Consider the following 12,379-nt stretch of genomic DNA (forward strand, 5'->3'; position numbering starts at 1 on the left):
TGTTGGGAGCTGGCAGGCCGAGGGATGGCCGCTCTCTGAGCAGCATAAACTGATTGAGACAGAGCTAGCATGGGCCATCCAGCATATGTGGAGGTCAGAATGACCTATAACCTTCTGAAGCTAATTCAGAAGCTAATTGGAGATTTAGAGCGTTAACTAAAATCACTAAATAAAACCAGTATGTGAGCTTTCATTTTTTCGGTTGATTTTCTGTTGCATGCATTTATAACTACATTTTAAAACACTGCTTGAGAATGTTAGTTCTAGTCTATGCACATTTGTTTTTGTCTATGCATCTATCATAAAGGGATCGTTGAGCTAAAACTAAAAAACTTAACCCCATGTCATTCCAAAACCCCATGTATGAAAATCCATTTCCATAGACATTTGTGGAAGCTTTCCATAGAACAGAAGATTTTATTTATTTTTTTTGTAAAAAAGGGCTCTTTAGATTATTAAAATGTTTTTCAGACTAAATAAACGATGATTGTTTTTTTGAACACTTTACTGAAAGGTTCTCTGGGAAACTCCAAATGGTTCTTCAATGGCATCTTTGCACAAATAGCCTTCTGAAACCTTTTTTTTTTTATTTAAAGAGTGCATCACTTTTTTCTTTCATGCAACACAAAGGAAAAACTGAAGATTTCAAGCTTTGGAAAGGATGCAAAAGTACCATAAATCAGCAGTCCTGAATTGAGTGTTGTATTTCAAGCCTTCTGAATCCATACAATAGTTTTGTGTCAAAATTTAAGTTGTTTTCCTATCTATCCTTGGCATGTTCATAAGAGTGAGTGCAATGAGTAACCTTTAAGGAAAATCTTCTCAAATAGATGATTCAGTTCACAAATCAGTTCCAAATGATTTGTTCGTCAATCAGCTGATTCAGATCACGTTCTGTGTGTGTAAAAGAGCAATAGTCCAATTTTCTTCTATTTTTTGCATTCTATGTATATAAAGAAAGGCAAAAAAAAAAAGTTTTGAGACAGCATGGACTGAATAAAGGATAACATTATTTTTTATTTTTGAGTGAACTATAGCTTTAAGCTGAATCTGTGTTGAGATTTCTTCTTCGTTTGAGACCTTTTACCACCCTTCTGTCTGTCTGATCTCTAAATAAATGCTTTGACCCTTCACTTGGGCCCCTTTTAGACCCAAATAGGGACATTTCTACACTGACAGAATGGAAAGTTGCCATCGACTCATACCCAGTTTGAGTTTTAATGCGAGTCGACATCTAAGTGATATATTGTGAATGAGGTTTGAGTGATGTTTACAGAGCCAAGAGGCTCCCATTAGAGCAAGACTCGATAGTGATCAGAGATGTCTGTGTTTATTCTGCACACATGGCTACGGTGAACACAACCTTTTTTTTTAAAAAAAGATTTGGGCACGATAGTTCACCAAAAAAAAAATACAAAAATAAAAGTTGTGCCATTATTTAGTCACTTATGTTCCCAAACTGCTCTTTTGCATACAACCCAAGTGGAAACCGCCGTGATTGACATTCACTTCCGGGAATAGAGCAGCTTGAACATTTTGCTAAATATATCCTTTTGTGTTTCACAGAAGAATGAATGTCTAATTGGTAAATAATGACATAATGTTCATACTAAGGTAAACAATCCCTTAAATCTGATTTGCTATCACAAAATGTAAAATCCACTAATTTAAGAAGAATTATGTGGCAATTTGGATATAATCTCTAGAATAAAACATACCAGCTGCTTTTGCTCCCACATTTATGCCATTCTCTCGGCCTACAGCTCTTTTGTGTGTGTGTGTGTGTGTGTGTGTGTGTGTGTGTGTGAACAGAATGCAAAGAAACATCTTACATCTTCCAAACCTCTGCACCTCCAACACATAGAGGCCATAAAATAAAGATTGTAAATGAACCTTTTATATTTTGAAAATGTTATTTATGTTTGTGCAGTTAGGCCCCGGCTCTTTTTTCCAGCACGTCAACCGCGGTCCTTGAGGTCAAATATGTGGGTTAACCTCTGGATTATCACAAAGCTCCCACTTTGCTTGGCACCTCCGTCAAGGAGGAAATAATTGGGTTTTTGTCTCTCTTTGAGATCTCAGAGGTGTGAAAGGCTCTGTTGATGCGCTCTGAAATGAAGCCGTTTTCTGTGCTTGGCCTTCTGAGCTCTGAACTGTTGAACCTGCGTTTGGCCTGTCAGCATTACTAAACCCCGTAACAACACCCTCCTTCTCCTTCTAAGCAACCATATCCCCCCATCCACCAAACCCAGATGCCCCGGGATGGACATGTTTCCACAGTCAATGTCCTCAGTTGAACCGAAAGCAGAATGAAGTCCTGAGGAGGAGGGATGTTACAGAAGAGCAGTGGTGCAAAGGCTCTGTTATGGCTTACAAAGACCAGTCACTAGGTCTCAAACTTTTTAGGATAATCAGGAATTCCCCTCATTGCTTGAAGGATCAACACTTCGGGTTTAAGTCTAGAGAAACATCAGACTGATTGTTACTGCGAACTGAGACAGGCCAATGTTTTCATATCATTCTGGAAATATAAAGAGCTTTGATTGAACTAAAGTGCTCTGTTATGTTTCCGGGGCTGATAAACTGCTGGCTATTGTTGAACTTAGGGAAGCAGTGAATGAGATGTGTAGTAAACATGCTGTTTTACCTCTTTTACAAGCAAACGTATCACAAAAAGAAAGTCTAAAAGACGGAATTCCAATTACATTAGAATTCTGTTTATTTTCATTATCTGGAAGGTTCAAAACTATACCTTCACAAGATCCAAAAATCTTTAAAGATGTGAAAACAATCGCTAACTGAATTACAGTATTGGCGTAATATAAAATGAGAATACTTTTGGACTTATAATCTGAATACTTAGTGAAAAAAAAAAAAAAAAACTTTATTTATGTTTCAATTGATCCCATTAAGGTTATTTAGGATTGAATCAATATTAATATTAATAGCATATTAAAAACCTCATTACTGATCCCGTACATTTATGTTCACTACATTTGAAAAGCAACAAAATATAAATAAAGGTCTATTTAGTTTCTACACTGCCACTTAACCATTAAACCACAAATTATGTGGATGAAAAAAAAAAAAAAAAAAAAAGATGTGAACAAGATTTCAAATGGAATTCCTTTTTGGAATCAGATTCAAATGAAAATAAAAATAAAAATGTGTGACACAATAGAAAAAGAAAAATACATAAATAACAACTGATCTCATTTATGTTCACTATATATATATATATATATATATATATATATATATATATATATATATATATATATATACACACACACACACTTTCCACGATGTTTCGAGGTCATATATTCAGATATATTCAATATCACTACAAACATCACTTTCATTAAAGTCTCTTGCGATGACTTCAAATAAGACACTTACCCTTTCAGATCTGTCTGTGTTCGTGTCGAGTTGAGCTGATGTCTGTGTCTCTGTGCTCTGCTCCTGGTCTGTGGAGGATGGATGAGATCAGGAGACATCTGATGACTGACTGATGAGGAGCTTGCGATCTCCAGGGAGAGGAAGGTTATAAAAAGAACTCCTGACATGCAAAATGACAAGCTCCACAGTTCTGACATCGTTATTCCGAGCTGGTGAATTGATGCAACTGATGCGTTTTCAAAAGTGGTTTCGCCCTGAATCTAAGTCAATGAGTTTCGGAGAGCGATCATTCATTCTCTCATCCAGACGCGAGCCCAGACTGACATGAATGAAAGAGATGCGTGGATAACTTTCAGCCAATCAGAGTGACTCGTGGCTTGTAACTAAGAGACAGCCAATCAGAGCTCAGGCTCTCGGAGCAGCGTGAGATAGATAAACATTTACATTTTCAGATGTAAAGCTTCTTCTTCTCAATTTTTTTTTTTTTTTTTTTTTTTTTTTTTACTTTAGCATGTTACAACATGGTGACATTACCTATATTCACGTTTAAATCATGACGTATGAATGCGTATCCATGACATTATTTAATATGCATTTAATATTTGTAAAAAACTTTATTTATGTAGCCTTTAGCTTAGCCATTGCAGCTAAAAAGGAAAATAACAACAATAAAGTACTTTGTAAAAGTCATTTTGAAAGCAGTTAATGTAAATATAAATCTTACAGATAAGACACTTTTAACCATTTTTTTCATTTTGATTTAATGATACCAGAATAAAAGTTTTAATAATTTTATTTACGTTTAAAAGTGAGACAACCTTACTTAAATGACAAACATCGCAGAATTCAACAAATCTTTATGTTTGTGTTCCATCCTGATGTTTGTGTCATTAAGGGTTTTACTATTTAAGGGGACGCTATGAAATTTATCAGGAAAGTGAAATGTCTCAAATATTTACATTTAGAGATTATTTCCCTGTTTCATAGAAGCTTGTGCATTTAGAAAATAGCATGTAGAAAACAGCAGGATCCACAGTTAACATTCATTAATCTGTAGTAATTAAAGGACACTGATATATGCTTAGCTTAAACTTCATCATCCTTAAGACAAATATAACACGACACACTGGCATGAGAGATATGTACTGTATATTCCCAGCCTGCTCACCATAACAAACACAATGTCTGGTCGTTTTTATTACGGGCAGTGACAGTGAAGCCGTCCAGATGTCTGAAGTGTTGGGTAATGAACTTCTCTTCACGCAGGGGTGTAAATGTACACTAACACCACCACTAGAAGATTGAGGATGATAGCAATGACCCCGATCAGGCAGAATACTCTCTCTCTCTCTTGGGCCGCTGGCTCCTCCTGACCAGACGCTGCTGGAGTCCAGATGTCTGTGGGCTGTTCCTGTGAGAGAGACATGTTCCTTAATTCACATCAGAACCAATGGTGTTTCGAGGTACTAATACACTGAAAACAGTAAAGCATGGTGCTAGCAACACCAGAGTCAAGGGTTTGATTTCCAGGGAATGCATAATATGATCTCATTTATATTTTCTTCAGCTTTTGAATTAGAATGATTTACTTTATTTATTATACTTAGTGTGTGTGTGTGTGTGTGCCTGCCTCGTATTCCCTACTTTAAAAGGACCAAATCTCCCTACAAGGATAGTAACACCAGTAAATTATAGGGAGTTTTTTTTTTTTTTTTTTTGGTCCTTATTAGGAAACAAGATTTGATGTAGTATTGTGCAAGGGGTAGGTTTAGGGCAAGGGTATAAAAAATACAGTACAGTTTGTACAGTAGAAAAACAATTCAGGTTACGATTTTAACCATTGTTCCCTGAGCAGGGAATGAGACACTGCGTCCTCTAGGGGTCACTATTGGGAAATGTCTCATCGTGACCTGTGTCTGAAGCATACATTGAAAAATCACCAATAAGTTGGCCGGCGACTGCCCCTGACGTCACTATCAGTATGATAATAGATAAATAGGCACCGGGTGAAAACACCTCATCCAGTTCTTCGTCTGAAGCTTGTGTCTGAAGCATGGCTGAGAGCTAGAGGACACAGTGTCTCATTCCCTACTCAGGGAACCATGGTTTCATTTGTAACCTGAGACGTTCCCTGTGAAGGGAACCTCAAAATGCATCCTCTAAGAGTTGCTATGGGGAACAGTATACCCATGCAACCATGCCGAGGGGAGTGTAGGCCAGAACCAAGGTGAGTACTAAGTATCAACTCTACCATTGGGGGTTGCCCCTGGGACATTAGACGGCTGTCCGTGACATTATCCCTTACAGCCAAAGGCCTGCGCTACATACCCAAACTTCACATGCACACTTACCATAACATGGATTTTAAGATACTGTTCTAAGGGGCTCTCGTGGCACTCCAGGTGCTTAAGGGGAAGCGATAGCCCTGCATGTTGAGGGAAGCAATGCTTGAAATGTATTATTAAAGACACACTGTTTGAGGGAAGCCCAAGGAACCACGGTCAAACCAACTCTAATAAAAGGGAACAAAACTGAATTTTAGAAAGTGTGCAAAGTGTTCAACGTGCACACTTGCCACCATATGGATTTCAAAAAGTACACAGAGTTTAGCATGTGTACTAAAAGCTTCCTAAGCATAGATGTTTACATTACATGTTTACATTTACCAGACACTTTTATCCAAAGCGACTTACAGTGCATTCAGGCTAACATTTTTTTTTTTTTTTTTTTACTTAACATGTGTTCCCCAGGGAATTGAACTCAAAACCTTTTGCACAGATAAAGAAATGCTCTACCGCTGAGCCACAAGAACACTATAGCAGAGGTGCCAAAGCGAACGGGAGAGGTAAGCTCAAATACAATCCTCTGAGGCGAGGGGAGCACTGCCTGAGACAACATTATACAAGAAGATTCTCACAAATTACTAGCACACTTCCATTATAAGTCCAACTTTGCCGTGGCACAATCCATAACCTCCAACAGCTCTTCTTACACAGGGCAGGAGGAAAGAGAAAGCTCAGCCTCAGCTTCTTCGCCATCCTCGGACATCTCTTGCTCTTCGTGGTCTGAAAACAGCAGAGCACTAGCCTCTGGATCGGAAAGTGTTAATGAAATAACATCATCCTCCAGTGGCTCTCTCTCATCCACAGCTGACAAGCGCGAGAGGGGAAGTCCCTCTCTAAACTCCTCAGCCAGATCCACCTGTGATCCCCATGAGCTTATTCTCCTCGTGCCTCAGCAGCAGTGGGTCCTAAACTGCGGGAAGCAGATGGAGACAAACGAGAGCGGAGCTTTTTCATTGAAAAACACTCGCGATGCACGCAGATTGCTCCCTCAAGTACATCACGTGCGTGCTCTTCACCCAAACAAAAAACGCAAAGATTGTGTGTCTCATCGTGTGTCAAATGTCGATGACACGGATGCACACACTGTCTAAATGATTTGCTAATAGTCGCCATGATTGATAGAGAAAGATTGCTCTTACCACGTTCAAATGCACAGTTCAAAAAGAAAAGTCAGTGAAGACGAAGAAGAAAATGACATGTTCTCCTGGTGCCTAATTATTCTATAGTTCGGTGGATAGTGACGAGGCTGTCGCTGGCCAACTTGTGGGTGTTTTTTTAATGTATGCTTGCACAGACACAGGTCACGACGAGGTGTTCCCCATAGTGACCCCTAGAGGACGCAGTTCGAAGTTCCCTTGAAAGCGAACAATTTTGCTTATGGAATGAACCCATAAAACAGGAAAACACAATTAGTGTGTGTTAAATTATATTTAGCTTTATATTAAACATAAACATATTAGATAATAAATAATGTTAAATATTGATTAATACATTTAAATAAATTAAATTATGTATTAAATAATTTACTACTTATTAATGATTTTTATACTTATTAATACTCTTTAGGAATATTTAAGCTTGTGTGTGTGTGTTTAGTGCATGACATGAAATGTCCCTGACAAATTCTTTCTTTGACAAATGTGAAACCCCTTTTTAATTTGTGATGAATGTGTGCTATTGAGCATCATATTCACTAGATGGCACTAACAAGCAGAGTAAAACCAAACTTTTCACTGAACAGGACAATGCTGATCATTTGGAGCAGCTTGAGAAAATTAATAGAATTTTAGGGAATAAGGGAATGAAGACATTTTTGTTTTCATTGTCATCAGTATCATTTTTATAGTTTATCGTAAAATCCAGGATTAGTCATTTCTCATTGAAGGCAAGTGATGGCAATTGATGTGGTAACTGCTGGTTTAGAGTCAACAGCACAACCATTCTACACATTGTTTGAATGGAGAGACGCTTCTCACATACAAACACATTGAGACATTGAGGCTTTAAAAAAATAACCTTGAAATAAAATTTGGATGAAAAACATCACAGATGTCCTCATTAGTCTTTCTTTTTGTATTCTTCACTGTAATGCAAAGCGTTGATGTATGTTCTGCTTCTGATTTAATGTTTGTCTGATCTTATTTTACCTTAAGTATGTCCTCCTGACCCACAGATCTCCTGTTCGTTGCACACCCAGCGTTAACATCTTCATGTCCACTCTTCACTGACCGCAGCATGTGTCTGTACATATCCCCCATGTCTCCCGTGTCAAAGTCCTCTCACAAAGGAATCACGTTACACTCAGTATGTCCCTCTGGATGAATGGACAGTCCTTCTACAAACATGGACGGATGTCACATTCATCATCTGGTCATCTGTGCTGGTTTTGGACTGGAGTTAAGATCAGGAATGGAAAGACTCCAGCTGACATCACCAGTACATTCTGTCCAAGTTTCTGGTTGACCACAGCCTTTGACTGGTGAGAAGCCAACAGAGACCTGAATACTCCATAAGGTTTCACAGGGCTTTGCTTACTCAATAGGATTGGAGGCATGAAGATTGATTGGAGGAAAATACATTTATCTTTATTATTATTGAAGAAGCATTTGATGGATCCAAAAAGTATTATTTTCCTTTTAAAAATCATTAATTCGTTATCAAGAGCTTGGAATGCAAAGAAGTACACTTTTGCACTTTTGCATACTTTTAAAGAGAGTACATCTTATAGAAAGAATATACTTAAATGCAAACTGAATGTGATATTTTCAGACACTTATATGCGTGCTATTTACAATATAATTAAAATATATTCTATTATATGAAATGCAGTTAGTGTTTTTTGACTCACTTAAAAATTACATATGTATATATATATAATTCCATAATTATTTCTATAATTACTTTTAAATATGTTAAATATGGTCAAAGTTGTTTTTGAATGTACTGACAAACATCTACGGTAAACTAACATATTTTAATGTAATTTCTACTGAAAATTATATGTCCCATTGATATTTTATTTCATTTTATTTATTTTTTATATTATAATTACACATAAAATTAAGCTGTATTTAGTACATTTAAAATATATTAACTTTAAATGTAATATCAAATCCCAGGTTAAACTAATCAAGTACTTTACGTGAGATTTAGTGTGTTTGTCTTTACTTCAAAATAACATGACAGACAAAACATTATTAAAATATAATGATTTAAAATGTACTTTAAATCTGTTAATGGGACTTTTAAAAGTGTGCTTAAGTGTGTTGAGAAACATAGTCATGTCTCTCACTTAAGTGGTCTTTAATTTAATTAATATTATTTTACTTGCAAGTAGAGTTTTTTTTATTTTTTTTATTTTATTTTTTTTTAACATTTTCGTATACTACATGTGCACATTTAGTTAAATTAAGCATTCTTCTTTTCCAAAAGTGCCAAAGAGAGTGAAACAGGATCCCTCTGAATGCCATATGCTCTTCTGGAAAGTGCTGTGACTTTTGAAGGTGAATAATAGTCTTGCTTTCAGTGCAGAAAGTATTGAGGCCTGTAGACCAGGCTGTGGATTAACAGAAGAGACTTTCCTCTGATGAAGCCTGACACTGAACTAATTGTGTAAGGCCTCAGGGATCCGGCAGAGAGAGAGAGAGCGAAGTTGCAGAAGTGGCTGAAATGTTATAATGGGCAATTACAGCAGTGTGCCCACTTTGCCCTCACCTGGACATGTTTCTAATGAGCACTTGGAATATAATTAGAGGTCAGAGGTCAGTGTGCTATAACCCAGGGGTCACTAGAGGAAAAGACAATGATGGATGGAGATGCCGCTACTACACTTTTCAACTTTTTTTTTTTTTGAATTGCCCAGAAAATAATGATAATGTGAAATATTTACAGTAACAACAGTCAGTGCACAACAATGATTAATTGATCAACAACTAAACAACAGCGGAAGTAAATACTGCTGGTCTACAAATAATCCATGTTTATACCAGATGACAGATGAGAATATTAATAAGAAAAAATAATGCTTGGAGAAACATTTAATTCACCATGAGTCTAGCTAAACGGTGGCTAGAAATGCTTTGGTGGACACACAGCCTAAGACAAGTTACAAATGTGGTTAAAAACTCAAGATGCAATGGAGTGGAATGGAAAAAGATGCATTTTTTAAAAGTTAGTGACATGACGTGTAAGCAAAGTATGTTATGCTCAGAACTTGTGTTCTGCATTTAACCCATCTAAAGCAATTTTTACACTAGTGAGTTTTCATTTTAAAACAGCATTTTGAGATGAAAAAAGATCCTTTTCTACACTTGCGTCTTCACTGCATTTCAGAAACGATCTCTGTCCACACTACACAACCGAAAACATGTCACATGACCATCCGTGCATGTACAACAATGTGCATGATGTTATTGTTTACGCGGTTGTCAAGGACACACAGAGTGAATGTTGGGAGCGAGTTCGAAAGTCTCAGTTTTCGAGAGTCGAAAACACCTGAATAGTGTATACAACAGGTAACTGTAGCAAAAGTTATGCATTTTAAAACAGAAACTCACTAGTGTAAACATAGCCAAAGTCCTTATAAGACAAGTCATGTCACTGGGTGGCCATCTTTGAAACATCTCTCGGGCATGCAATCGAATTTGGAATCATCAAATTGTCTAAAACTGTTCACTAAGCTTACGATTACATTTCGTATTTGAAATCAGCAAAGAAATCTGATGACAACTGTGTCATAAATGTTGTTACTTTTGCTCAAATTGCGTTATTACAATGTATTTTTCAGGCTAGATCAGCCAGTGTGCATGTGCAGCCCTAAGAGCACATCTCAGAACGCTGACTGTTTCTATAGCAACTGGGATGCTTCTAACAAAAAAAAAAAATGTCTGCCAGAACAGGGAATCAAACCCACAACCTTCAGGGTATAGGTCTGACTCACTAACCATTAGGCCACAACTGACTAATGTTGAGCACCGCATTTTAGAATGCCATCACTGCATCTGAAATTCAATACCTTCTTACTATAAAGTTTGTGAAAAACAGTACATCAAAAGCAGTAGAATGTGCATGGAATCTACCTCCTACATATCTATGAAGGATATAGTATATTTCATATTTCATGCAGCTGCCGTTAGAAGCTACAATTCCCATATAAACCTGAGACTGGCACTTATGACAGCACATACCCTGTCACAGTGTTGAGTACTCGAGACTCGGACTCGGTCTTGGACTCGGTCTCGAGACCATATTTTAATGGTCTCTGTCTTGTCATGGACTCGTGTGCATTTTGACTCGGTATTGACTCGGACTCGAACATATTAGGAATGGGACTTATGCCCGAGTCCACTCGAGTCCCAATCAAAATATTTGGTGATTATTACTGTAACCACAGTATCACGTCTCAGCTGCGTGGCGTGTCTGTTTTTAATTCGGCTCCCATGTTAACAGGTTAGATCTTGCAGACTGCCTGCGTGAGACGCGCGGAAAACCCGTGCATGCTAGAAATAGAACCGACGCCTATTTTTCACGCGACACGCGTGCATGTTGGAAGTGTTTCCAGGCAAAATATACTAGGAAAATATGTTTATATGTCATTTTGTACACAAATACATATTAATTCATGACATTTTTATATTTGAAAGTCTATAGGTTGACATAAATTCAGATATAAATGTAATTTAAAAAATAAATTAATAATGATCGATTTTCAATTATTGCACCTGTCAAACATACTCTATTTTGCCATCAATACTGTTGACGGTGTCCTATCAGTAGGTGTGTAAAAAAAAAAACAAAAAAAAAAAGTTGATATTGTTGTCATGAAGACAAGAGCCTTCATGACAACCCCTCTATGTCACCTACAGCCGCAGCAGCGCGCCAAGCGCCGCGTGCAGGCACGCTCCTGGTGTATAAAGACACAGAAAACGCGAAGCAGCCACCACGCTTCTAGCACGCAGCAGAGACGCCACGCAGCCAGTGTGTCACCGGCCTTAAGTTACCCTCCTGCCATCCGCCTGTAGTGATCCCGCTTTCCAGAAAGCCACATTGCTACATTATTTCTCTCAACTGTGTTATTTTTACAAAGTAGGACAAAATGGTCAAAGAAAAAAAAAAACTAATATTGTTTAATTCAATTATATAATGAATACAGACACAGACTGACTATCTCAACACTAAACATCTCCCCCTCAAAAAAAATGTCTGACAGAATGCATTGAACTTATATGGCATTTGATCCAGCTTTCTTCCCCTGGCACATACACACTTTTGGATGAAATTTTCCTGGACAGTCAGTCGGCTCTTGTGTGTATGTGTCACACCTGGACTCATTTAGTGTGTTTTTGCCCGTGACCCAGTTTCTGTCTTTCCGTGTTTGGTTTGATTAGTTCCCAGGTGTGTCTATTCTATTCCTCATGTGTTCCATGTCCCTGTTAATTTAGTCATGCCATCCACCTGTGTTTCCCCAATTATCCTTTTGTACATAAGCCTTGTCCTTTCAGTTCTGTTTTGTTGGGTCGCCTCACTTGTGACTAAATCACTCACTTACGTGTGTCTATCGCTGTGCTCCATGAATGGTATATATTAAAAGCCTTATTCCGTTTATCCTCGACTCCGTATTCCTTCAGGCAGCATAA

At 37.6% G+C, this 12,379-nt stretch overlaps 1 protein-coding gene across 5 annotated transcripts in view; it reads right to left on the bottom strand.

Annotated features, from left to right (window-relative positions):
• Positions 1-3,721, bottom strand: part of LOC127934239 (latent-transforming growth factor beta-binding protein 4) — a 73,678-nt gene extending 69,957 nt beyond the window's left edge. For 4 of the 5 annotated variants that reach the window (XM_052531479.1, XM_052531477.1, XM_052531480.1 and 1 more), the window contains exon 1: positions 3,400-3,720. In XM_052531479.1, coding sequence (XP_052387439.1) covers positions 3,400-3,596 — 197 coding nt within the window. In that variant the 5' untranslated portion in view covers positions 3,597-3,720. Of the gene's footprint in view, positions 1-3,399 lie in introns of all 5 variants that reach the window. The other variant, XM_052531476.1, reaches the window with a different exon arrangement.
• Positions 3,722-12,379: the final 8,658 nt, after the last annotated feature.

This window comes from Carassius gibelio, chromosome A18, assembly GCF_023724105.1.
Source record: "Carassius gibelio isolate Cgi1373 ecotype wild population from Czech Republic chromosome A18, carGib1.2-hapl.c, whole genome shotgun sequence".
Lineage (NCBI taxonomy): Eukaryota > Metazoa > Chordata > Actinopteri > Cypriniformes > Cyprinidae > Carassius > Carassius gibelio.